Raw genomic sequence first — 27,129 nt, forward strand, 5'->3', positions numbered from 1 at the left:
TTTAGGGGTGGTACGCAAGCCACAGACACATTATAAATTCAGGTTGTTAAAATTCTTACAGGTTGACAAAACAAGCAAATCTGCCTGGTTCTTGGAGGGTATAATTAAATCGGTTCCAATTTGCCATCTGCAATTAACAACTAATGAACAGAGAGTGATACTATAAGATTTGACAGAATAGCAAAAGAATATGAATATTTTTCTTTATTTTGCCAGAGAATTAGTGACTAGATTATCTATCCAACTCATAGCACAAAACCATGTCCAATACAAAGCCATTTACTGCACATCTTTGATGACCCAGAGCACGTTGCCTTTTGAGAGAGCCAATTCTATTTAGCCAGCTCTAATTGTTAGAAATTTCTTCTTTACATTGACCAGAATGTTGCCATCTATTCCTAACTTTTAACCCTAATTCTGCCTTCTAGGCACACAAAATAAAACCTGCCCCTGTTCTCCAAACTCCCAAGTATTTGAAAACAATGGTGATGGCTATGCCAATATTTGACAAGTGGGTTATGTGGGCTCCATATGTTTCTTTCTGTAAGATTAGACATCCTTAGTTCTTCCCATTAATCCTCCTAAGGCATGGTTTTCTGACATTTTTCACTCCCGTTACATTCCTCTGGATATAGTGGTGTTTATTGATGTCTACCTCAAAATGTGGTATTTGATCTGGACATTGTACTCCAGATGGGACCTTTCCAGTATATAGGAATGTGTTACATTATTGCCTCCCAGGTTGTCGATGCTCTATCCCTGAGTATACACTAAAGATACAGTAGCTTTTTGGAACTTGATCATTTTGTGTGTTCATATTAACTAAGTAAAAGTAGGTAAAAGAGCAACAACAAAAAGCAAGCAAGCAGGGGTACCTGGGTGGCTCAGTGGATTAAGCCTCTGCCTTCGGCTCAGGTCACGATCCCAGAGTCCTGGGATGGAGCCCCGTGTTGGGCTTTCTGCTTGGCAGGGAGCCTGCTTCCCTCTCTGTCTGCCTGCCTCTCTGCTTACTTATAATCTCTCTCTCTGTCAAATAAATAAATAAAATCTTTTTTAAAAAAAGATAAAAGCAAGCAAACAAACAAAGTCCAGGTAAATCGGGTCTGCATCATCACACACCTTAAATCTTTATACATCTCCAGGCAAGAATCCTGTTTAGTGCTGGACAGGACACACAGAGAGTGATCAATAAAAATCTGTTCTTTAATTTGAATAAACCTGATCTTGTCATCCTCAGATATGATAGGCCCATCCCTTAGTCTTCATCCAAGATTAAAAATTGTAGTTAACAAGACAGGGTCAAATTCAGGGTATCCTCTCAGAGCAGTGATCCTGAAGAGGAAAAGAGGACTCTCCCCTTCATCATCCCACCATGACCTCCGATGAGACTTGTTGGCTTATGTGCCACACCCTGCTTCCCAGTCTCCCCAGTGGTGAGAAAGAACTGAGCATTCCTGTTATTCCCTGTTATTAGAGACATTTTCAACTCTTCAAATAACTAAACATTCAAGTATCCAACCATACTTATTAATCAGTTTGCATTTTCCCCTTTTATGTAAAGAGCATGAAAAATTTTGCCTGAGAATCACAGGATTAGATCAGTGGTTTCCTAGGTATGTTCCATGATGTCAGGGCTCTATACCTTATTCCTGCTTTCGTCTATTGTATAGTTTGAGGTTCTGCGTGGAGCTTAATTTGACAAATGGACACTGTACTCCAGATGGGACCTTTCCAGTATATAGGAATGTGTTACATTGCCCCCTCCCAGGTTGTGGACATAACTCCAGTGAACTCAGACATAACTCCAGTAGTCACTGCTCTCTTTCTTCAAATAAAGAGGCGATCTGTTTAAATAATTCTAGAGTATTACCTAGAATTAGTTTTTCTTTTTAAACAATTCACTCCCATTTTTTAAAACTTTTTTAAAAGATTTTATTTATTTATTTGACAGAGAGAGTGAGAGAGGGAACACAAGCAGGGGGAGTGGGAGAGGGAGAAGCAGGCTTCCCGCTGAGCAAGGAGCCTGACATGGGGCCTGATCGCAGGACTCTGGAATCATGACCTGAGCTGAAGGCAGACGCCCAACCGACTAAGCCACCCAGGTGTCCCATTCACTCCCATTTTGATCAGCTTTTGATTCCTTTCCCCATAGGACTTCATACCTATTAGACTGACCAACCATAGCTTCAAGCTTTTTCATTGCTCGAGAGCATGAATGGCCTGGACCTGGGGATTCTTATAGAAAACAGCTGAGAACTATCTCACTGTCTCCTACCTCTTTTTTATATGTTAAATCCTTACTAATATATCTTTTCTCCCGTTTCTGGTTTGAAGGTTTTCCCCTTGAGAGAGCCTGTGGAATCAGAAGAGGAAGGAAATAACTCTTCTTCTTGTCTTTGTCTCTAGCCTTCCATTTCACTTGTCTATCATTTCCTCCTCCCTGCTGCTTCTATAACTTACATACATATTTCGTTGCTCTTCCCACACTATACCACATTTATCGCATGGTTATATCTCTACCAGGCTGGAAGCCCTTTATATGCCAGAACTGTCACAGATCTGTAAATTCTGACACTAGTTACAATGGCAGCAATATGGTGATTAAGCATGCATTCATTCACTCACTCATTTGTTCAAAAATATGTGTTAATCAATTACTGTCGGACTGTAGTTAACAAAGGGCTGGGGAGGGATGCCTGGGTGGCTCAGTGGGTTAAGACTCTGCCTTCGGCTCAGGTCATGTTCTCGGGGTCCTGAGATCAAGTCCCGCATTAGGCTCTCTGCTCCACGGGGAGCCTGCTTCCTCCTCTCTCTCTGCCTGCCTCTCTGCCTACTTGTGATCTCTGTCAAATAAATAAAATCTTTAAAAAAAAATAAAAACCCACAAAGGGCTGGGGACACAGTATCAGACTTAGTCTCTGTTCTCAATGCATGCACATTATGTTGGGGGACATATACGTGAAGCTAATCACCAAAAATAGTATATTATTACAAAATTAGACAGCATACTGTGCTAATTAATTGCAGGCCAGGGAACATGAGTTAGAAGTTGGCTGGGAAAGTTCAACAATAGTAGCTATCACTTGGACCAGCTTCTTCTGCTGCCATGTCCATTAGAAAGTCCTCCATCATATGCTCACAAAATGGGTGCCCAGAGAAATGTCATTAATTTTCAGCTTGCTTCCTCTTGTCTTCTGTTCTGAGCTCTACTCCTCTGTGTCTGAATCATATGTTTCATTTCTGAATGAGCTAAGTCTAAGGATGCTATACTGCTCTTTTGTCTGCTACACCATAGCGCTGGGATCAGTGCTTGGAGTGTGGCTGCAACCATATCCTTTTTTTCCTTCTGTATAGAATTCCCCTGTTCCCCTAAGAATTCTTACTCTAAACTGCTCTCAAGAGCCTGGCTTTAGCTCTGAGGTCAAATAGACCTGAGTTTGATTCTCAGTACAAGCACTAGTGAGACTTTGGCAAATCATCTTCTCAAGGCTCCCATTTTCTCAACTATTAAAAAATTTTGTCATAAGATTCTTATACAAATTAGATGAGATAATTTATATAAAGCATAGAGCCTAGTTACTGGTTTTCAGTATATGGTAGCTTGGGTCATTCTCAACATCATTATCATCACTGTAATAGGCAGTGATCTGTGTTTGTGGAATTGAATTATTTTCACATTCTTATTTCTTTCCACTATCATCTTTACATGTGCTAATAACTCTTTAATAACCAGGAGACTTTATTACTAAGAATACCTTTTAGCTGCTGAAAGGGAGTGGTTTTATTTTTTGGGGTTTTTTTTTCTTGTTTTTAGCATTTTAGTCAATCCACATTTTCAGTAGTGTTTCCCTCTCCATAATCGCTTTGCAATGAAAAAGGTCTTTCAAGTAATTAATTCATACAAAATTTCATTTCATTGGAATTTATGGTGGAATTCATCTCTACATGACATGGGAAAAAAAAAAGGGGGGGGTGGCAGGGGAGTGAATGCTGACTTTCAAATTTGAGCCCCTCTTGCTTTGTACTTGACCTAAAGCAGTCTGAGAATCATTTCACTTCTCCTGACAGTAATGTATCCCAACCTTCAAGTGTATTTAGCTGGGCAAAGGTTTTACTCTATTGGGCTTATGAGATATTTGTTCATACTTTTTGGTACAAATCAAATAGATTTACAAAACTAAGATATTCAAATTCTATATAAAGAAAGTTATAGTCCTTATAATTATAGAATGAGTCTGGGCAAGTTTATATAGTGACTCAAGAACTAAGTTTTATCTTAATTATCATTCTGGAACAAAGCAAGTACACACACACACATACACACACACACATACTCTAGAGTCTTTGACCTTGATATCCTTCTAATATATATAAATAAATGCACACACATGTAGGATAAAGATCAAAAGATCAAAAGATCTTTAGATGATAAAGATCATCTAAAGATCAAAAATCAAATCATGAGTTAGGTCATTCTTATCACCTCTAAAGTGACTAAAGCAGGGGAACAGAGGAGCTACTCTCTAGAGGCCTATAATTTATTTACTTTTTGTTCTTTGCTTATGGACCAAGACAGGAAGTGGTCCTGTGTAAATCCCGTCATCTGACTAATTCGTAGGCCATTAAAAACACCATGCTTGTTCCATCTCAGGCCTTTGAACTATATTCTTGCTGAGTGTGGAATGGCTTTTCCTCCAGTTGGTCATCTCACTACGACTCCATCTTCAGAGTTAAGCTTAGATGTGGAAGTTTTCCCTTCTCACCCCACCGGCAACCCCTCACTAGGTGCCCTGTGTTCATTCGCAGCTAGAAAATCCCTATGAACTGGATTAAAATTACTAGATTACTCATCTCTTTCCTCCAACCCATTGAGATCAACACCTGCATCTTGTGCTCTGACATAGCTAATGCTTACACACTAAGTAAGCACAAAGACTATTCAATATACTTTAATATATAAAAGTATATATATAAGTGTATATATAGTGTATATTTTATGTAAGTGTATATATGTAATACCGTGGCAATTAAGAGCGCAAGCTGTGGAGTCAAATACCTAAGTTTGTGACTTGCTGACCACCCTTTTTCTTGTGACCTTGGGCAGTTATTTAGCACCCTGTGCCTCAGTTTCCTCATCAGCTAAGTAAGTACAATAATATTTACCTAATGAGATTTTTGTGATGCTCAATGAGTTCATGCAGGTAAAGTGCTTAGAGCAACACCAGGCACGCAGAGTCAAAAACTGCTCTTATTAATATCGTTGCTCTCAGCCCATCTCTCTCCCACCTCCCTTTCTTCCTCAGCTCAAGCTCTCTCTCTCTCTCCTTATACACACACATGCACACAGAAACAAAAGCAGGTTTGAGGACCAGCATTATTTGGTAGTTAACCACAGTGTAATTAAACCACATTTTGGCAAGGTTTGTTTTGTTTTTTGTTTTTGTTTTTGTTTTTTTGTTTTTTAAGCTCTTGTTCCCAACATTACTTTGGGAAAAGAGTTACTGAAATGGAAGTGGTCCACATCCCAGACTGTCTTCTAAGGTATCTATCTCAAAAAAGAGCATTCCTTTGAATGTGCTCATTAATCTGTATTTTTTTTTTTTATAAAAAGGATAGGTTTTTGGATATATTGTGTTTAATTTTATGTACAAGTTCTAGCACTGCCTTGTCTACCATCAGAAACTTGAAACCTAGAAGTACAGGGAAAAGCATATTAAATAGGGGTCAGGGAATTAAGTACTAAAGCCTGTTTTGGAGAGGTCACCCAATTAATGTGGACCTCATTACTGTATAAAATAAGGAAGGACCATCTGATGAACTAAAGCCTGAAAATTCAATGAATCTATTTGAGATCGAGAAAAGACATTTATAGGTAGCACTCATGTTGACAGAGAGATAAATGTTATATATGGATCTTATGGAATCTCATCAGCCAGGAGATATCCTGCCATTTGCGACAAACGGATGGACCTTGAAGGCATTGTGCTAAGTGAAGTAACTCAGACAGAGAAAGACAAATGCAGTCTAATAGCACTGATATGTGGAACCTAAAAAAGCAGAACTCCTAGAAATAGAGAGTAGAATCGTGGTTGCCAGGAGCTGGAAAGTAAGGGAAATGGGAAGATGTTGGTCAAAGGCTATAAACTTACAGTTATAAGATGAATATGTTCTGGAGAGCTCATGAACAGCATGGTGATTGTGGCTTACAATACTGTGTTACACACTTGAAGGTTGTCAAGAGAGTGCATCTGAAATGGTGCCATCACAATGGCAAGAACAGCTAATGCGACAGTGGGGATCATTCCACAGTATATAAGTGTATTAAATAGACACATACATCTTAAGCTTACACAATGTCATATGTCAATTATGTTTCAATAAATTTGGGGGGAAGAGAAAGAAATGTACAAAATGAATTTCTTGTGAAGATGGGTAGTAGAGTAAAGACGTCAGGAGAAGTAGGTGAGGTGATCTTGAAGTCTTTCTGGCTTCTTTGGGCCAGATCTTGAGAGCATGATGGATGTGATTTGTGCTCACTGACTTTTTTCCCTATTGTCCTAATATAAGATGCTTTTGAAAATAATCTATGTAATGCACTGATTTTAAGTAGCATTTAAAGTTAGTAGGTTTGGCCTGGGTTTTAAAGGAACAAATGGGCACAGACTGCAGGAGGGACTGGCGAGGTTAAGAATCTCTCTCAATGGCTACCACACCAGAAACTGTGAGGAAGGGGAGAAAAGGCAACTGACTAGGCTGAACACAGATATTTCCAATCTTCATTAGAAATGGCAGATATGGGGCTCTTGGGTGGCTCTGCCTTCAGCTCGGGTCATGATCCCAGGGTCCTGGGATCGAGCCCCGAATCAGGCTCTCTGCTTAGTAGGGAGCCTGCGTCCTCCTCTCTCTCTCTCTGCCTGCCTCTCTGCCTCCTTGTGATCTCTGTCTGTCAAATAAATAAACAAAATCTTTTTAAAAAAAAAGAAAGAAAGAAATGGCAGAGATGAGGGATGCCTAGGTGGCTTAAGCATCTGACTCTTGATTTCGGCTCAGGTCATGATCTCAGCGCCCTGAGATCAAGCCCCACATGGGGCACAGCCCTCAGCAGGGAGTCTGCTTGGGATTCTCTCTCTCCCTCTGCCCCTCCCCCTGCTTACACTCTTCCTCAAATAAAATAAATAAATAAAACTTTAAAAAAGATGGCAAAAATGTTAGGGGGGAGGTGAGGAGGAAACCTTGCCAGATCACCTCAGTGTTAATGTGAGATTTTGCAATCTAGATGAGGCTCCCGGCGGGTTCCTAAAACAAGAATGAAAACAGTATGGAGCTCTGCGTGAAGAGTTTTTAGATTCTTAATTGAATTTTTATCTTGGAATGAAATTGTTTATCATAATTTAAATATGTGGGAATAAGAGGCGCAGATTGTATTTCTAAGAGCACTTATATTTGGAATAAGCTTCATCTCTAATTTATTTAAGGTAGCTTTTTTTAAAGTTTTTAGATGCCAATTGTTAATTCATATTCCCCTAACAATTTTCACTAATATGTGAGTAGCCTTTTATTTATTTACTTTTCTTAAAATCAAGCCCCGTTGATATAAAATAGAGGGTTTTTCTTTGTTTTGTGATGTCACCGGTTGCTCGAGGAAGCATAAATATAGAACACGGAGATTAAGTAGGAAAGAAATATTAAAAATGAACCATGCTCTCCAAGTCCTGGCTGTTCTGTGTGAGCTATGGAGTCAGACCTTGACACAGCTCACATAGACAGGCCAAGAATTAATGAAAACAAATCTAAATGCCACAAAGGTGACAAGGTGGGAAAGGTAACGCTTCCTATTTGTTAATGCAGCTTTACCTGTCACAGAGGATTGAGTATGTGCTACGTAATTACACACCTGAATTTCCTAGGAAATCAGATCTTCACAGATATGCTTATGCTTCTATGAGCAAATGAGAATTAACAAAAATAATAACAGCAGTCAATCAAAGTAACATCCTAGTAGTGGACATCACAGAAATGTGGAAACAGGTTAGCCAATACGACATAAAGAAATGCAAACAAAGGAAATGCATTGCAGATCCCACTGAGAAGCAAAACCCCATAAAGGGGAAGGCCCATTGTTGCAAGAACACAGACTTAAGGTTCTGAATTATTTAAAAAAATATAATTTAGTGGCTCTTGAAAATGTAGTTCCGGGGCCCTCTGTAATACATTTTAATGTACACTTCCTACTCTCGTATCTCTGGGTCCTGGGATCGAGCCCCACATTGGGCTCCCTGTTCAGCGAGGCATCTGCTTCTCCCTTTGCCTCCACCCCCCCCTTCCCCCTACCCGGCTCTCTCTATCAAATAAATAGTTTTTTAAAAAATAACCTGGTAATAATTACAATTAATGAAGTTTATGAAGTAACACTTTACAAATTAAAGAATCAAAACGGCATCTATATTTAGAGCAAGCCCTTACGGAGGTTCTACATTTATTCCTGTGCTGCTTCTCAGGATGGGCTCCTCTCTCATACTCAGAGAAAACGCCTCTCAGCGCTTTTTTATGAAGGAAATAATATGTGCTGGTATAACAGTAAGAAGTGAGCTACTGACTCAGGGTTTACTGATGGATGAAATTAATTTAGAAAGAAATATAAATAGATGCACATAGTCATAAGTAGATGAGACGTAGCTGTCCACAGGAGCTATGATGCAGATGCTATTGCTTGGGGCACAGGTTCAGGTGAAGTCCTCTGAGGGCTGGGTTTATTGTTTGGCTGCCCGTTGGTGAGAGCCTGCCGGCGCTGCTCTCTGTTCCCCATCTTTCTGACAGCACACTGACCTGACTGATTACTTCATATCCAGCCCTCATTCTTGGAATGTTCTGTAGGGTAACCATGTTTGTAGTCCCAACAGCACAGTGTGGCACGATGTTATTTCCTAGTTCATGGTTTTGCCCGCATCCCAAAAGACAGAGTGGTTATTTCAAGGACATGTTTGTTGATTTACACGGCAGTGGCTTCTGCTAAGATACCGTCTCCTCTGAACAAGGACACATTTATTCCACCATCAGAGCTGCCCATCACGAACTGAGTCTAAAGATAGCTTTCACTGATGGGCATGTGTCACCTTTGGCCTTTTTCACATCGCCCTGGCTAAAAACTCTAACTCCTTACATTAGGGGGTTATGAGTTCCAATTAAGTCTTCAGCTACCAGTGCATGTAAAAGCCTATCATTTTGATGCCTTCCTTTTTCTTTCCTGTGACTTCTCCAAAGAGAAAAATAAATGGAAATAATAAGACCCACAAACACTCCGGATTATGGGACATGATGTTTTATAATAGTTTTAAGCGTCAAAGTAGGGATTCGAGACTGCTGATGCTAAGTCCGTTTGCTGCTTCGTGTTTCTAGATGACCAAGAACGGCACAGTGGAATCTGAAGAAGCGAGCACTCTTACCGTGGATGACATTTCGGATGACGATATTGATTTAGACAACACGGAGGTAGACGAGTACTTCTTTCTACAACCCCTGCCGACAAAGAAAAGGAGAGCACTGCTGCGGGCCTCGGGGGTGAAAAAGATTGATGTGGAAGAAAAGCATGAGCTGCGCGCCATCCGCCTGTCGAGAGAGGACTGTGGCTGTGACTGCCGAGTGTTCTGTGATCCAGAAACGTGTACCTGCAGCCTGGCAGGCATTAAGTGTCAGGTAAGGATCTGGGTTTCAAGGACTCCAAAGAGGAGACCTCATACACACTCTCCCTCCCCTCCCCCACCATGCGGCAGAGAAAGAAATTTCTCCCATACAGGAAGAAGCTTTGCAGCACGACAAGACCTACGGTTCACGAAGAGAGAGATATTAAGTCAGGGACATTTCTGGATGTACATAGTACGGTGACTGATCCATGCACGATATGTGGGAGAGGCAGCCCTAGCTGTAGCTTAGTCCGTGAGAATCACATCCTCTTGGATTCATGTATTATACCAGCTTGTTGTGGGTTTTTACAAGCACTCAGGGAGATCGTCCCATCTCTGACATGGGCGTTTGTGTTTTCTGATCCATCTATGGGGTACGAAATGACGACAGGTTAGAGGTGGCACACACGCGTGCGAAAATGACAGGACTGGGACTTAAGAAAATGGAATTCTACTCCTGGCTCTGCTTTCTGCCAGCTGTGTGAAATTGGCAAGTCAGGTGAGCTTTCTGGGCTCAGTTTCCTTTTCTCAGAAATGAAAGGGCTGGACTGGATCGGTGGTTGGCAAACTGTGGTTCACAGGACAAATCTGGCCTGCCACCTGTCCCTGTAAATAACATTTTAGCGAAGCCCAGTCATTTTGCGTCTCTTTGTTTGTCTGTTTTGGTGTCATCTGTGACTGCTGTCGTGATGTTACGGCAGCAATGAGTGGTTGCCAGGGACACTGTAGGGCCAACAAAGACTAAAATATTTCTTTTCTAGCCCTTTACCCAAAACAAAACAAAACAAAACAAAACAAAAAGGAAAAGGAAGAAAGAGTTTACCAACCTTTGGACTAGAAGATCTTCAAGTCCCCATTCATCTATATGATTTATGCTCTAAGATTAGTGAAGTGTCATTATTTTATGAGGAAACTTGCCTTTTTTTTAATAAAGATAGCCACTCAGGCAAGCCAAAAAAGAGGATAGATCTCATCGGTTAAACAGTTGCTTAAAGTGGATTAATAGAAAAGGGATTAATGGGTCAGAAAGCAGCTATAGATTGTGGCTCTGCCCTCTGCCCCTACTTTTTACTGAATCCAGGAGACAGGGCTGGAGTGTGCCTTCTCCTTTGTGGCAGAGGAAAGTCCCTGTGCCTGGATAAGGCGGCAAGCAGAGCCAGTTCTTCCTGGGTGCCTGCACCCTGGTCTGCATACAGCTGAATTGGTAGCAATTAGCAAATGTCTTAGGAGGGCCCTTGGATTGCCGTGAATTCCACCTATTATCACCTGAGTGACGAGTTCAGTCCCATGACACTTGGTGAAACCAAACACTCTGCTGATGGAGCCCAGTCACTCTAATTCTTGGGTATGGTGACATCAACATCCCTTTCCCTCAAGAAGCTTGTAGTCTCCTGGAGTGAGGAGGGGGAAGGGGAGAGCCAGAACCTAAATGCATGGGTCCACCAAGCAGAGTCATAAACGGGCACTGCTGTCCCAGCCCTGCAGGACACATACATGCACCGTGGACCAGGGACCCAAACAAATGGAAGGAAAACCAACGTGGATGAACTACTAGGCTTCATGAGACCAAGGGGTGTCAATCTGGCCATGTCAGGCAAAAGGTTCATTTTATAATAAGAAGCCAAGAAGAGGGGGTTGGCCAGTATGGAAAATGTCATCTAGCTTTGCTTAAACATAGCAGGCAAGGGATGGGGGCAGTAAGTTGGTGTCGTTTAAAATCGGGCGTGTGAGCCCTCATGCAGTGGAAGTGAAGGGAGCCTGGGGGAAGGAGCGACTTTGAAATCATGGGAGCAAAAGACAGGGGGGGGCGGTAGAAAGGAGAAAGAAGAAAGCACAGGAAGGGGGTCATGAACTAAAACTCCACACTTAGAGCCGGAACTCATTTTTAATTTGAATACAGGTTTTAAACCCCAGTTGACTCCCACGTTTGAAGTCTTCACTTCCCCTCTTGGTTTCTCTGCAGCCTGCGTGTCATTTGCTCTGGCGCAAGTGGGATTAAGTCATCCCAGACTCAGAGGGGTTGCGGAGAGGTACTGGCGTTTTCCGTGGTCGGTGAGAGTTCCACGGGGCTAATCTGTGTTCTTCCTTCCAAGGTGGACCGAATGTCTTTCCCTTGCGGCTGCACTAAAGAAGGATGTAGTAACACAGCAGGTAGAATTGAATTTAATCCGATCCGTGTCCGGACTCACTTTTTGCACACAATCATGAAACTTGAACTGGAGAAAAACCGGGAGCAGCAGATCCCCACGCTGAACGGCTGCCACGGTGAGATAAGCGCTCACAGCAGCTCCATGGGCCCCGTGGCGCACTCCGTGGAATACTCCATCGCAGACAATTTCGAGATCGAAACGGAGCCCCAGGCGGCGGTGCTGCACCTGCAGTCGGCCGAGGAGTTAGACTGCCAGGGGGAGGAGGAGGAGGAGGAGGAGGACGGCAGCAGCTTCTGCAGCGGGGTCACGGATTCCAGCACGCAGAGCCTGGCGCCCAGCGAGTCAGACGAGGAGGAGGAGGAGGAGGAGGAGGAGGAGGAAGAGGAGGAGGAGGAGGAGGACGACGAGGACGACGAGAAGGGGGACAGCTTCGTGGAAGGTTTGGGTCCCCATGCGGAGGTCGTCCCTCTGCCCTCCGTCCTCTGTTATTCCGACGGCACGGCCGTCCACGAGAGCCACGCGAAGAATGCTTCTTTTTACGCCAACTCTTCGACTCTGTATTACCAAATCGATAGCCACCTTCCGGGAACGCCTAGCCAGATCTCCGAGAGCTACTCCGAGAGAGATCCTGTGAAGAGCGGTACCCTCTCGCTGGTGCCTTACACCATGACCCCGGAGCAGTTCGTGGACTACGCCCGCCAAGCGGAGGAGGCCTACGGCGCCTCCCACTACCCCGCGGCCAACCCCTCTGTCATCGTCTGCTGCTCGTCTGCGGAAAACGACAGCGGCGTCCCCTGCAGTAGCTTATACCCCGAGCACAGGTCCAGCCACCCTCCCGTGGAATTCCACTCCTACTTGAAAGGCCCCTCCCAGGAAGGGTTTGTCTCCGCGTTGAATGGTGACAGTCGCATTTCAGAGCACCCTGCGGAAAATTCTTTGAGTCTGGCAGAAAAGAGCAGATTGCACGAAGAGTGCATCAAATCGCCCGTGGTTGAGACCGTCCCCGTGTAGTAGCCCAAATGCTTCCGGGACCGCCTCTTCTCTCATGGAAAACACTGTATTTCATCGGATTTCCTGGGCCCCGTGGTGGTTTAAACTGAGGACCAAGAAAACCCCCGGACTGTGGTGAATCTTCCTGACTGTATTTTGTTTTCTCCTTTCTAGCTGCGTGACTGTGGCATTGCACAAATACAGTCTCTATGAGGATTTTAAAAGATTTCCGACTGTTTTGATAGAAAAATGCTAATTTAAAAAAAAAAAAAGCCTATCTCGCAGTTGCCTACCTGTCAAACTGTGTGAAACCTGTCAAGCTGTGTAGATCAGAGCTCCAAGTTTTGGATTATCGGGCCTGTGCAAGATTGTTAACTAAGACTGGGAAAGAGTAAGATTTAGAGTCCTAATTTTCGATAAATCTGAAGATGACGGTGACTTTTTACTGTAAAAGTAATTATTGTAAGAAAAAGATTTAACCGTTCCATGTGTATTTTATTTATGGTAGCTAGAAGTCACGTTTTGATGAAAATGAACAGCAGCATGTTCTTTTAAGCTGAAGACCCACAGTACCACCGAGCATGCCCCCATGGACTGCCTCTGGAATCCATTCACGTTTTTATGATCGTGACTGATCAGATTTGCAAATACTTTCTTAAGGGTGAAATAGGCCTATTTTTGCTATTTTGGACAAATAAATGAGTCTATATGTGCAGGTCCTTACACAGTTTTCTCTAAAGTTAAGAGTTAGGACAATCCTTTGGTGAGGGTCCAGTCATTGTCCTCCCTCCGTTGAATCCAGAGATGGAGGTAGAAGGAATTGCCTTTCTTTTTTAAACGGCATCATCTTGGTTCTTAGCTTGGACAGCACCTTTAAACTCTACTCCCCTACATCCAAATGCACTTTAGTGCCCCTTCATGGTACCTTGTGAGGGGTGGGGACTGAGAACCCTTTGAGATGAAAAAATTTAAAAAAAAAAAATCTTTTTTTTAAATCTGTAACTAGTATAATGTTCATAGAATTAATATAGAGGAATCATCCAATGATACTTTATGAAGGAAAAATGACCTATTTTCCTTCGCCACTCTGAAGACCTAACTCGGTATAAGCAGAGGAGGCAGAGGAAACCTCGAAGAGACACATCCTCAGCGACCAGCCTTTTCTACAGCGTGATCAATCCATCTCTACAAAATGAATATATAAGGAGATTTCCTTTTAGTGACTAGCTGATTGAAGGGGGGGCCTCTACCCAAATACTCAACTAGGCCTTACTTTTCTGAAGCGTTTTGATTTCTCTTGCCTGGGACAATTAGCAGAACAGTCCAGAATGCATTGAATACTTTCTAATTACCTCATGTTCTCTTATTAAAGGGGACAGATAGAAATTAAAAACATGCACTCCCCACCTTTAGATTATCTGCACTTGGTTCGTCGGAGGACTTCTAAGATCCCGTTTTCCTGTACATTAATTTACCTAAATAGTGTGTTCGACCTCCCCCCCCAACGCAATATGACTATGCTAAGTCTGTTTCCTATTTTCGACCTTCTGTTGTTCTATCATTTCACATTTTATGCCTCTTTGAAATGTGGACATGCCTTGCTATTCAGTGACTGCATCGCTAATTTTTATGTCTTTTAGACTTAGGTGTTTAGAAATATGGATATAAATATATTGTAGATCTCAATTCCTTAAAAAATACTATTTTGTTTCATTGAACTTAAAAATGTTTGATCTCGAGAAAGTCCTCCAATGGAAACGTTTCTACTAAAACTTGATTTGGGGAAAACATGTTTCCTCGGCAGCTCTTCCACTGTGCATTTGGTTCCTGCCCTGTCTCTACCCCTCCAGGGGGCCAAATTTATAACCATTAGTATTAACATTAAAGGAGCTTTGGGTTTGTCCTTATGGAAGTAGCAGTAATGAGGGCAGGGATGTGACTCTTGAATGATAAGCCCTTCAGGTTAATCAGATTAGGGTTTTGCTCAAATCTCCGTAGTATATCTCATGTTGTCTACAAAGTTACACTTTTTAGTGCTTGATTTCCAAAATTGTTTCCCTTATCAATACACTCTAAAGAGCACAGGCCCAAAGAAAAATGACAAGAGGCTACTGTTCCTTCATTTAGGCATGTGAAAAAATCACATGTGCCCTATTTGCGGGACTGTTAGAAATCCTTGAAGTATTTACTCGTGAAGCAGTCAGCATATCTTGGAACACAGACTGTGGCAGTGGTAGGGCAGGGGAAGAAGTGACCCTGGCTGGGGCAAAGTGGAAGGGTAGAATGTCCGTCCAGTTTCTGCAAGGATAGATACCTAATTTGGTTCAGCTTTGTATTCTCAAGAAGGTTGATGCCTACTTGTTTGTTTGGCTAGGTCTCTATTTTGTAGCTTCATTTCCAAAAGGATGCTTAACCTAGAAACAGGCAAACAAAAAATCAGAGCTCTTTCCCCTATCTGTCCGATTGGGGTTGAAAGTCGCTGTGCACAGAAGGATTAACCTTCCAAACACGATTTCCATTCCAAATTTTCATATATATAACCTAACCCCTAAACATCTCCCACAAACTGCATACACAAATTACCTATTAAAATACGCCCATAACACACACACACACACACACACACACACACACACACACACACACGATGTATACCACACCCTGGAGAATGACAGATTTTAGGCAACGGCCGTTAATAAATACTGTATTTTTCCCCACCCTAGAATTTGATTGGGTTTTATGATTTTAAAAAAATAAGGTCTAGAAAAGAGGATAATTTGTAAAGCTCTAGTCTGAAAATGTTGGGTCAAAGTTGCAAATAATATTAATGATGGATTCATTTCTTTGTTACTTCCTTTCCCAGAAACGCTGAAGAGAGCACAGTGTTCCATCTGACAATTTTTTTCCCCCTTAATAGCCCTTCTATTCAACAAAAACTGCCCACATACCAGGAGAGCTCCACAGTTTATCTAAGCTTTTGAAAATGGGGATCAAGCTGGATGCAGTCGGTTGGGGTAGTTAAGATCTTTATGCTGAGACACAGCGACACCTGACCTGCAGCTGCTGTGTTGCCCCCATAGTATATCTAACCAAATTACTTTTTTTTTTTTTTTCCTGACCCACAGCTTTGTAGTCATTCACTGCCCGTGGCAGAGCTTCGTGCTTTGGTCCCTGTTGTTTTAACACCGGCCTTATACTTTTTACTGAGACGTAATTCCCAGTTAGAATCCTGACCAGATTGATTTGCAAGTCAAGTGGCTGGAGCAGCTTGCACTTCCTTTGTCATTCTAGGTTTCCTTTGGGAGAATGAAGTCAACGAAAGAGATTTACTTAAGTACCCCCCCTCAACGTTTAATCACCGATTATTAAGACATAAGGAAAACTTGTTCCACTCATGTCTTTTGTTAGCTGAATAATACAGTTTCTTTAAAAAGTCAACCTTCTATTTGTGATAAAAGAATGTTTTCCCCAGTGTCCCAGCCACATGTAAAATGTAAAAATAATATTGAGTCATAAAATCTTCACAGTCATCTATGGCCCAGCAATAGCCATTCCCACCCCCCTGCCCCCGCAGGTGGAGGCGGGGGGGACACTGTGAATTACAGAAACACTGGCCACAAAATAATCAAGAAAAAAAGAGATTATAAGTGATTATGTTCTTTTTTTTTTTTTTTTTTTTTTTTTTTTTAACACTCTAACAGATGATGTCTCGGCAAAATCCTGGTTTGGTTATCATTAAATAGGGAAATAGATATGATTTATTTGCTATAAATTGACATGTCACTGCTTCTCTGATTAAACTTCTGATACTGTATAAGTTTTTAATTCTTTGGTCTTGATATTTAGGATTTACTAAATATCAACTCTATCAACAACTATTTATAGAACACCTACTCTTTTAGAGGAAGTGTCCTAAGTAATAAAAAGAGGAGGTAAACACTACACATTCTAAGGGATTGTGATGATGAAGAGTGGCATGAAATAGTCCAGCCTCACTGTAATTCTTCTAACTGGTGATTTTATACCATGAATTAGAAAAAGTGACATCAATCCTTGTCTAATTACATGCGAACTGTAACGGAAAGGATACTTCTTTTCCCTAAATTAATGAAATTCACTGGATGCTCTTTTTCTCCTCTTTCCTATCCAAAATTTCTGAATTAAATCTAGACTTAGAGGAACTGAATCGAATGAAGAGAGTTTCAGCTAATTGCTTCTTCAGTGTTAGATCTATATAAGTAATGCTAAATTTATACTAGCAAACTCCTACCAGAGAGTTTCTAAAGCTGGTTGCCTCATGTATAAACCAGGAAACATTTCAGGAAAACTTTGAAACAATGATATGGAACATAATTCCTCTTACTTCTATTTATAAACAAACAGCATAAAAAATTAACGAAACCATAGTTCCGAGTTCCAAAGGCATTATTGCCCTCTAACCTGTAGAAAACAGAGGTCCTTTGGGCCACCTCACTTTTCCCTGGTGTTACAAAACCATCAAATGAGCAGATGGAAAATGGACATTCTCAGAAGTTAGATAGAGACTGTTTTTTTTAAAAGGGACCAAGAAGCCTTCCACCTCTCCAAACACGACTTCACCTTCCCCTTGAAAAATGGCGTCTGCTCCTTATTCTCTCACAGAGTTTAGAGCATCATTACCCTAACCAGTGTATAAAATACCAACCTTAAGTGGAAGTACCTTCTTACTTTCAAAGGCAAGACTTGGGTGTAATTTGAAACCAGAACTATCTGTGTATCTTTACCACAACTAACATGGAAAGCTTAAATCCTTAATCCCTTTCCATTCTAACACAAATTCACGACTTCTGATGATATTATTCTGAGATCTGCTAATTCGTGCTCAAGTAACTTAAATGTCGAAGCCACTTGCCACAGCTTCGCACAAATAGCACAGCTCAACAGATGTTTTCTGTCACATTAAGGAATTTAATTGACTTAATTTAACTGAATATCCGCAATTGAAAAGCCCACTAAAATTAGGGAGGTGTCAGGGTGGGTCGAGGACAGAATCTAAGTGTAATAAGTGGTAGTGTCTCCTGGGGAACAGGAATGTTTCAGCAGAGCTGAACAGCTAGAATGTTCACCAGAAAAACTAGATTTACAAGGGGGCAGCCCGAAACCTAGAAGGGGCAGTGACAATGCCGAAACGCAGAGCCCCCTTGGTGTTCCCATCTGCTGCCCACCGTCCACATCAATTACGTCTTACTCTCTAAAAATCATCTGATGCTCCAACACGCTAAATAGACTATTTTTAAGGTTCAGACACATTTCATATTAAAGTGACTGACAGACTATTGTCAAAAGTGATGAATATGGGAATAAAAGAGCTCTTTAATATTTTACCTGTCAAATCTGCATATTTAATGTGACTTTTTAAAATAGTCACTTCTAAGTTTTACTTCAACTCCTCTCAGCTTTTCAGCTAGACCATGAGACCCCCTTTCAACCAACCAGTCCTGGTGGGGTTTTTTGTTTATTTTCTTTCCTATCAGAAATTCAGACTCAAAACTTGATACGACCTGGGTTTTACCTGGTCAGTGGTCCTGCAGTTGGTCTAACTTTGGGCTGTCTGGAGAATAGACAGAACGCCTTGGGTTTTTGATCTTTGACAGTAGTAATTCAGACAAAATAATTAGAAGCAGGAAGGTGAATATAACCAGATTCAAAGCGTAAACCAGCCCATTCTTTATATGCAGCTACTGTAATCTAATTAACAGATAGCCTGGAATTTTAGTAAATACAGGTACATGTTACATTTGTGGAAAATGAAGTAATTTCAAAGATTTAAGTCATATTGTTGACTACTTTCTTTCACTTGTGATAAATATATCACTCTACAGGGTAATTGTTTCTTAGTTGCTACTTTATACCTGCTTATAATTCAAGAAAAGTCAGCTCTAGTGTGTCATTTTATTTCATCTCATAAATTGCTGGCAGAACTCCAGTTTCAAGAGAATATGATAGAATTTATTTTGGACAACATTCGCATTTAATGTGCTAATGATGACATTCCTTTCTTCGCATTACTTATTACCATGGTGATAATCAAATCAGTTCGGTAACTCTCATTTTAGTGACACGTATGAGGCCATTTCAGTATTTTAAGATAATGTATATTGATTCAAAGGATTTAGGAAAAGACAAATTTATGGTAGAAATTAGCCTTGCCTTGGTCTAAGTGAATTTATGTGGCCTGATTGAATGGTTTTAGTGGCAATTTTGGAATAACTGTTTTGCTAGGTATGCCTTTCCTTCTGTTTTGGCTTTTCCCTAATGTTTTTATCTTGCTTGGGGGTATCTTAAAAGTTACTTACTGGTGAGTATTTGGGAGGACATTGATTTAGAAAGTATCTCTTTAAAACTTATCTAAGCTATTCTATCACCAGAGAACTTTATCAGGTCTTACTGCCATGCTATATAAGACTAGAAACCCTACGTCAGGAATGTGCCCTCCCAATATGGTTTTGCTGTTGTCTCTACATAGGAAGCCTATTCAAAATTAGATGTGAATTTTAAACTTTGTAACTTAATTTATCCAATTTTGGTTTACTTCTCCTTTTTTATCTTGGTCAGCAAGTTTTTCCTTTAGCCATAAAGAAAGCCACCCATCTTTAAAACAAGTTCAAAGGAATTTGAAATTTTACTTATTTATTTTTAGAAATTCTATTTCAATATTTAAAAAAAAAAAGGAAGGAAGGAAGGAAATAAAATCAAAATTTGAGTTCTCCCAAAGAGGAAAAACCTAAATATCTAAGCCTAAGAAATAAATTGCCTGAGGTTATTGGGTTTTTTTTAATTAAATATTGTTCCTTGGATGCTTTAATGATATCCAAATAATATCTGAACTTGATAGACTGTAAATTTTAGTAGTTGGCACAGTCATTTCCTTTGTACTATAATTAAATAGGGTCCCCTGCCAAAGGTTACGCTCTGAATCTTGATTTATTAGGCACTAGTCATCCCAAACGGGTATCTTAGACTAGTTTAATCTTTTCACGGATTCTCAGAATGGCCAACTGTGTGGGAATAATGAAAAGTTTGAGATTCTTGTGTATTCTTCAAATTTTATAGTCTTGAGACTAGAAGAGATCTCCAGAGGTCATCAGCCTCATCCATCTATCTCCAGGGAGGACTGTCATTCAGGGATGCCCAACAGGAGAGATACCCATCTATTCTTAACATCTCTAGGGAAAGTGGTTTCCTTGGCAACACAATCCAGTTCTCTTAGGTTTTTCTCCCAATAAGAAAATATCTTGGCCAGTCTTTGTGGGCTAGGCACCTGGCAACAGTTGTGGTGATTTGGGCCATTGTCCCGGCAGACTCAGAAGACACTGAGTTCCCCCTTACTTTGATGATTATTGTATTTGATGACTCCATAAGTCTCCTAAGAAATTAGATTCTTAAAAAATAAAGATGTGAGTATTGAGACCATGTTCAATAACACAACCTGCTTTCAACAACTATGAAGGTAGTTTTTTTTTTTTTAATTTTTATTTTTTCATTTGTGTTCACCAGTGCTGGAATATCAAGAGGTAATGTCAAGAAAGGTGACTGTTTCAGATCCCCTGTGACAGACATCAGAGTTAGGATCAAGTGACTTGACTTGCTCAATTTTCTGAGAAGTGACAATGACATAAAGTGAGCATTTTCTAACTTCTTGCTTCTAAATAAGTACCTTCTCATTAATCTTTCTTTACCCTAAAATGACAAATGAGAATCTCAAGCTTTTCCGCTCCTTCTGGGGAAGATGTGACTAGTTTTGGAGAGTCTGCTGTGGAATAAAACAACTCCAGAGAATTAGTCAGCCACCATTCCATCCCAGCCTTTGTCCCCATGTTATTTAAACAATGGCTGCCTGCCTTCTCAGGGATCAGCAGAATGATTTAAAAATTTGTCATCTTGACAAGGCCTGAAATCGAAGGGAGGAGTCTGGGAGGATGGTGACCCCCCCCCCATTCCGTCACTTGACCTAAGCACCCCCTGCAGCTTTCAGAGCATTTTCTGTTTGCTCAGAGTTGCTTCCAGCTCTGAGTCAGAACTAACCGGAAGGTGAGGAGCACTCCTAAAATCAAGGTTTCCTTTCTCATGGGATTTTTTTCCAATCTAGATACAGCTGCTTATCTCCCCAACTCAGATGTTCTTGGTGAAATGATAGCCACATCAGTGTGGTTGTTCCCCACAAATAACACTGGGGGAAATAACCCTTTTTGCTTTATTTAAAAAAAAAAAAAAGCTATAGAATGTTTATGTAAAGAATGTTGAATAATTTGGCCCATGTTTTAATTGACTCTAGACACCTCTATGGAAATAAGTCTGAGGCGTAGTTTGTGAAACATGTTTCAAAAGTGTTTGATGTAAAATAAATGCTAGACATTTACAGTACAGACATAGTTAAAAAAATTAAAAACCTGTAGATTACAACTCTGTTCCTAAGAACCTCAGCCTTTATTGTGTCTTAGTAAAGTTGATCTGCTTTCATTTTAGTTTATTGCATTTCTGGTGTAATAGCCTCTTAAGATAGAACTCTTAATACATATGTACTGGTTAATGCCTGTTAATGCAGAAAATGGCACTTTGTTATTTCAATGTGTTTCCCTCAATGTCACAGGGTATATCAATTTGATAGGAAAAGGTCATTTGACACTGCTCAAAAATGCATTTTCCCCATTTAAAATATGTATGTATAATTGGTTGCATAGACAAATGGCACCTTTTGCAGTATCTTTATCTTGATCATAGTCTTAGATGTCAACTGTGTCTCCACTCTCCAGCTGCCATAAAATTCGGAACATTTGCAAATTCTGGTGAAATCAAGTGAGCTGAATGTAATGGTAGATCAAAGAATCCAAAGGACTTGAGTGTTATCCTTCAGTCTATGTTGAACCATTCGGACATTGGGAATGGTCTTTACACAAGGGAAGTCTTTTGAGAGTGTTCTTTTGTTTTGTTTTGGTTGGATTTTTTGGTTTGTTTTTTGCCGATAAAAAAAGTAATTTAAAAACCCAGTGAGATAAACAACTCACTGTAACATTTTTTTTGACACTGTGCTTGGTTTTATCTCTTGGTTGATTTCTGTTATTACTTTTTACTGAATTTCAACAGTATTTCAGTAGACATTTTCTTATTGTTATGTTCAATATAATCACTCAGAAAGAGTGGAAAGGGAAGAAAATCAAACAACAGTTCATACATACAATCGCTTTACACTAAAACGTCATATTGTATGTCACACAGTTTCTAGATTGATTTCTCTTGTGTATAAGTTATAACATCAAAGATGCCAAAGGGTATATAAAATAAGCTACAATAATATTCAACAGAACTTAACCTGGATCTTATGTTGTAATAATTTATTCATATTAGATGTAGTCTTCTGTATTTATATTTTCAGTATTTATTATGAATGACATGGAAATTTGTGTATTTATTGTGGCTTTTTATTGCAGTGTGTATATATATAAATCACAAATAAGCATTTTTAAGTCTTATCCTTAAGTTTCTTTTATTAGTGGCACTTGTATTATGCTGTACTTTTTATTATATATTGTACAATATCTTGTCCATTTGTTTGCAGCAGAGTAAAACCGGTTTCTAAGTTGTATCTATTGTTGCCTTCTTTTGTATTTTGTGTAAATCTTTTGTTCCCACATACCGAGCTGTCACAAAACAGGCAGGAATACCTCCCTCCCTCTGTGTAACAGATAGAGTCTTGAAACAGTGTGTGTAACCAGCTCCTGTGAATGACTTATTACATTATCATCTCAAAGATGTGTTAGCTTTATTATGATTGATCCCTGAGTGGAGACTCTGTTAACATTTCCCTTCCTCAACTGTTCAACTCCTTCATCAAGTAATGATGTGTGAACAAATATGAGGGCCAGAGAGGAACTCCCTATTCAAATGAATTTGGGAGGATATTTTGAAGAAGATAGATCCAATCTCTTGTGAATGGTATCCTGTAATACACCTGACTAGTAGTATTTTTGTTTTGCTCTGCTTAACCCAGACTCTGTGTGATTTGGTGCTTAGAATATGTGCATATACAGAGCACAGATAAAAGCTTACCTGTCTGGTAATGCTGAATTAATTTATTGGCAATAGAACAAAGAGAAAATGGATCCTTCTTCATCTCCTATTATATACAAGTCACTGTCCTCAAACAACGTGTTTTCCTACTCTTGGGACGCTAGATTTCTATCTTTTGTCAGTGCAGTCCTAATACGTGATTGTGTGAACATCCTACAACTCCAATTTGATTATGTTGCTCTCTCCTCTGATAGTCCTTCCTCACTGACAACAAGATAAAATCCACACTCTGAGATGCCACATGAGATCACCCAAGATCTGGGCACAGCAAACATTTCCAGCCTTTGTGCTCATCAAACTGTGTCTTTGTTTCACATGTCCTCCTTTGCCCACAAGACACAGACTGCTTAGACCTTGCCCGCTACTCCATTTTCCACCGCTTCTGTTCGGCATGCCCCTTTCAGAACACACCCCCCACAACCCTGTTCTAGCGGCACAACTCTAAGGACCGTCTGCTTTTCAAGAGAAAACTCGAATGTCTCTTCCTTTATGTTGCCTTTCTGATTCTCCTAAAACTGGACCACCTGCTATTCTATACCCAGTCAAGACATTTCCCTTCCCTTTCCACTGCACTCCCTTAGTTAGGTACTTACTCCCTCTACAGGACTCTCTGAGAACAGAAAATGTGTCTCTACTCTTCATATTCTTGGCATCCATCCGTTTAGTGCCTGAAACAGAGCAGACACACAAACTGTTTGCTGATATATTTGCGGTACAAGAAGGAAGGGTACATTTACCAGAGTCCAGATGAGGGAAAGACGGCTGGATGAAAAGGAGGAGAAGAAGTCAGACTCAAGGGGAGGGAGAATTTCGCCTGGTAGAGAACATTCCATCGTCCACGTGATGGATGAGCTCGAGGAGAGTCCGAGTCAGGACCAAGTCACCCCCTTCCGTGTGGGGCAGAGGGACGTTGATAAGAGCAGATGATTTACCTTTAGAACAAATGAGCAATCAGCCGAGAATCAATTCAGATACTGCAAAGCTCTGAGAACCAGTCCAAAGAATCTGACTTGTACACTTCTGGAAATAGGGAGATCCCAAAGACATCATGAATCAGAGGAGTTGTGTTGGCAAGATGAGAATGCCACAGTAAAAATCTTCACTGTAGCTATTGCAATCACTATTCTTTCAAAACAATAATAATAATTAATAATAATAAAAATAATTGCAGAGAGCCCACTGTTTAGAACACTGTACTAGACAATGAGAGGGCAGTGGTGCACAAAACAGGCCGCCCCCCCCACCCCCGACCAGCCAGGATAGGGGTCTGGGTGATTATGGCAAAGAAAAGGTCAGTTATTTGAAGCTCTACTGAGGTGTGAGAGATTAACAGTAATGACAAGAGGGGCGCCTTTGAACTGAACTGCGATGCAGATCTGACAAGGCCTCAGGCCAACTCGCAGGGAGCCCCAGAGCCGATATGGCACACTGGGGTTGTCCCCTAGTGAGCCAAAAATGTCAGATCTTTAGGTCCCCACCGTGACCAGTCACTGGGTATGAATACCCTAGGTAGGTCATGCTCTTTGAGCGAGACATCTCTCTGCAGCTGAGGCCATCCCCCAAGGAGAAGTTTGCTCTGATATCAATTTGGGTGGTACAGCTCCACGTCAATCACATCAAAAGAAGAAATAAAGACATGTAACAGTTACAAGATTAACGTAAAGTTTTGAACTTAGATTGAGGGGGGAAAAAAATGAATACATATATTTACCAGTACCATGGTTAGGAATTCTCTTTGTTGGAATCTCTCAACAAAGTCTCTGCTAATGTGCTTTCTCCTGATGGTTTCCATGCACAAGCCCCCTATGATTACCACCACCCTGTCAGGATGGAAGAGCCTCTGCTTCTTTGTCAAGTTTTCACTGGTAAAGCAAAGCAGCAAGCCAATTACTGAGATCATTCAGATGAAAATTTTACTTTTGCCTGAATTAGCCAGAGAATTGAAGCATAAATAGACCTTTTCACTTGACTGATTGAGATAATTGCCTCACTTTTCTAGGGGAGACCTCTAGCAGGGAGGCTGTGTTTGGTCACCAAAACATGTTTGTAATATGCATTATTGACTTTTCTTGAAACAACGATGCTTGGCTAGGTGCCACACAAACGCTCGCCCTCATCAAACAACACACAGTAATACCATACCTGGAAATACTCAACGCTTGGCGTCTTTCATTTGGGGCCAGCCCCAAAACACACCAGCTCAGACCTCCAGAAGAAGTAAAATGGCATCTGGGGGGTCTGGGAGGAGGCGGCAGAGCAGGGGGTTGGCTTGGTGGCTAAGATTCAGGAAGTGAGAATTAGCTCCAGGTGCATTTGAACAAATGGCCTTTCCTGAAAGGAGTGGGTAGGTGGACTTGAAAGGAACATGTAATTTCCATTTATTATTGAAGGGGTGAGAGGAATTCATAAAGAGACCCGAGTAGGGGCAGACATTAGAGCAACAGCAGGACTCAGATCACAGCCTTCGGCCTGGCTCCTGTGGAACAGAAGCTTTCTCTAGCAGCGTGGGACGAGGGGAAAGAGAGATTCCAAAGAAACAACCCCCCGTCTGAGGTTTCCGCAGCCTGGACTATCTGGTGGCCTGCTGTTTCCACCACACGGTCAGCGATGACCTAGAAAATTCACGGAAGAGCAAGATACGCATCAGAAAACCCCTCACAAACTTGAATTCTAGGAGAAATGGTCGGCCTGTGTCTCTAATTACTTTGGGATGGCTCCCCTTGCTGGCCGACTGGCAGAACGTCTTAGATCCTGAATGCGCGTGGGAGGACATCCCCGCTGAGGCACCCTATGGAACTTCTAAGTTCTCTGCACTTAAAAAAGAAAAAAAAAAGTGCTAAAGTAGATTTTATTTTCTGAGTATCAAGGTATACGAAGGGAAATCTCAGCCACAGAATTTATAAAATCCAGCGGAATTATTTTCTGATTTCTCTATTTCTTTATCTTAAGTGGATGTTTAAAGGGCTCGGTGTTAGGATTTGTGATTATAAAATAATGACTGCTTTAAATCTTTCCGTTTTTTAAACTTTTATAGCACATCGAAGGGTTTGAGGTGATAGATGAGATACACAGAGGGCACACACACACACACACACACACATTAGGATTATTATATCTAAATGAGCTGCCTTTTTTAAGGAGACACAATAGGAAGGCTGCTATTGTTCAAAGCTATCTAGAATTTCATTTAAAAAATTGCTTGGAATATAGCTTTAATTGTGACAACTCTTAATCCTTCAGAAATTTATTCGGCTTTTTAAAATATCCACGTCATTCAGAATCAATTATGTGGAACCACGGGTGAACTAGTAAAGTTAAACCATTTATGTAAAATAATAAAAATAGGGGTGCCTCGGTGGCTCAGCCAGTTAAGCGTCTGACTCTTGATCTCAACTCATGTCTTGATCTCAGGGTTGTGAGTTGAAGCCCCACAATGGGCTCCGTGCTGGGTGTGAAACCTACTGAAATAAAATAAAATAATAACAAAATACGTATCTTCCAAATTCTTCCCCAGGATTCCCCCACAAAATGATATTAAAAATATCAGATAACTGTACTAAGTGTATGTCAGCCACTTTCCCATAGGTTTTGTATGTGCCTATTTATTAGAATATAAGAACTGGTATATTCTCTTGAAATTTTAAAAACAATTTTATATACAGGTATCATCAAATTTTTTTATGTACATTTTGTCATCAAGAGATCTAAGAAGACTAATTCAGTCGCTAGTACAGGGCTAATTTTTTGCTTTGATCTAAGCCAAGATTAACAAATCTTGCTTACAAGACAAAAGATACTGGCTGGGATGGGGTGGGGGACAAACCTTTAACTGATCATTTTATTTAAGCCGATCCTACAATAGATAGGATATTCTTGAAATTAACACATTTCCACTGTTCCGGTTTTATTTTTATTTACGTTTATTTTAGCATACCCGCTGTATTAATTAAAAGATTCTAACATATGCTATGTTTAGAGGCAAAAGAGCCTCTTACATCTCCACGGTTTATCTTAAATGGGTGAGGCACCGGCGCAAAGCCGACCTGAGGGTGTCTAGAGTCTGGGGTAGGCTCCACCCTTAGAATCGTCGCCGCCTGAGGGAGGGAATGTGGCTAATCGGGTGCTGCTTCTTTAAGGTTTCTAGCTAGAAGTAACACATACCAATTCCCTGGCCTTGCATTGCTCAAAATAAATCATACGGA

General features: G+C 40.8%; 1 protein-coding gene across 7 annotated transcripts in view; it reads left to right on the forward strand.

Annotated features, from left to right (window-relative positions):
* Positions 1–18,068, forward strand: part of CSRNP3 (cysteine and serine rich nuclear protein 3) — a 205,385-nt gene extending 187,317 nt beyond the window's left edge. For all 7 annotated transcript variants that reach the window (XM_032355830.1, XM_032355829.1, XM_032355832.1 and 4 more), the window contains 2 exons: positions 9,397–9,693; positions 11,774–18,068. In XM_032355830.1, coding sequence (XP_032211721.1) covers positions 9,397–9,693; positions 11,774–12,841 — 1,365 coding nt within the window. In that variant the 3' untranslated portion in view covers positions 12,842–18,068. The remainder of the gene's footprint in view (positions 1–9,396; positions 9,694–11,773) is intronic.
* The last annotated feature ends 9,061 nt before the right edge of the window (positions 18,069–27,129 follow it).

This window comes from Mustela erminea, chromosome 8 (genome assembly GCF_009829155.1).
Source record: "Mustela erminea isolate mMusErm1 chromosome 8, mMusErm1.Pri, whole genome shotgun sequence".
NCBI classification, from domain to species: domain Eukaryota; kingdom Metazoa; phylum Chordata; class Mammalia; order Carnivora; family Mustelidae; genus Mustela; species Mustela erminea.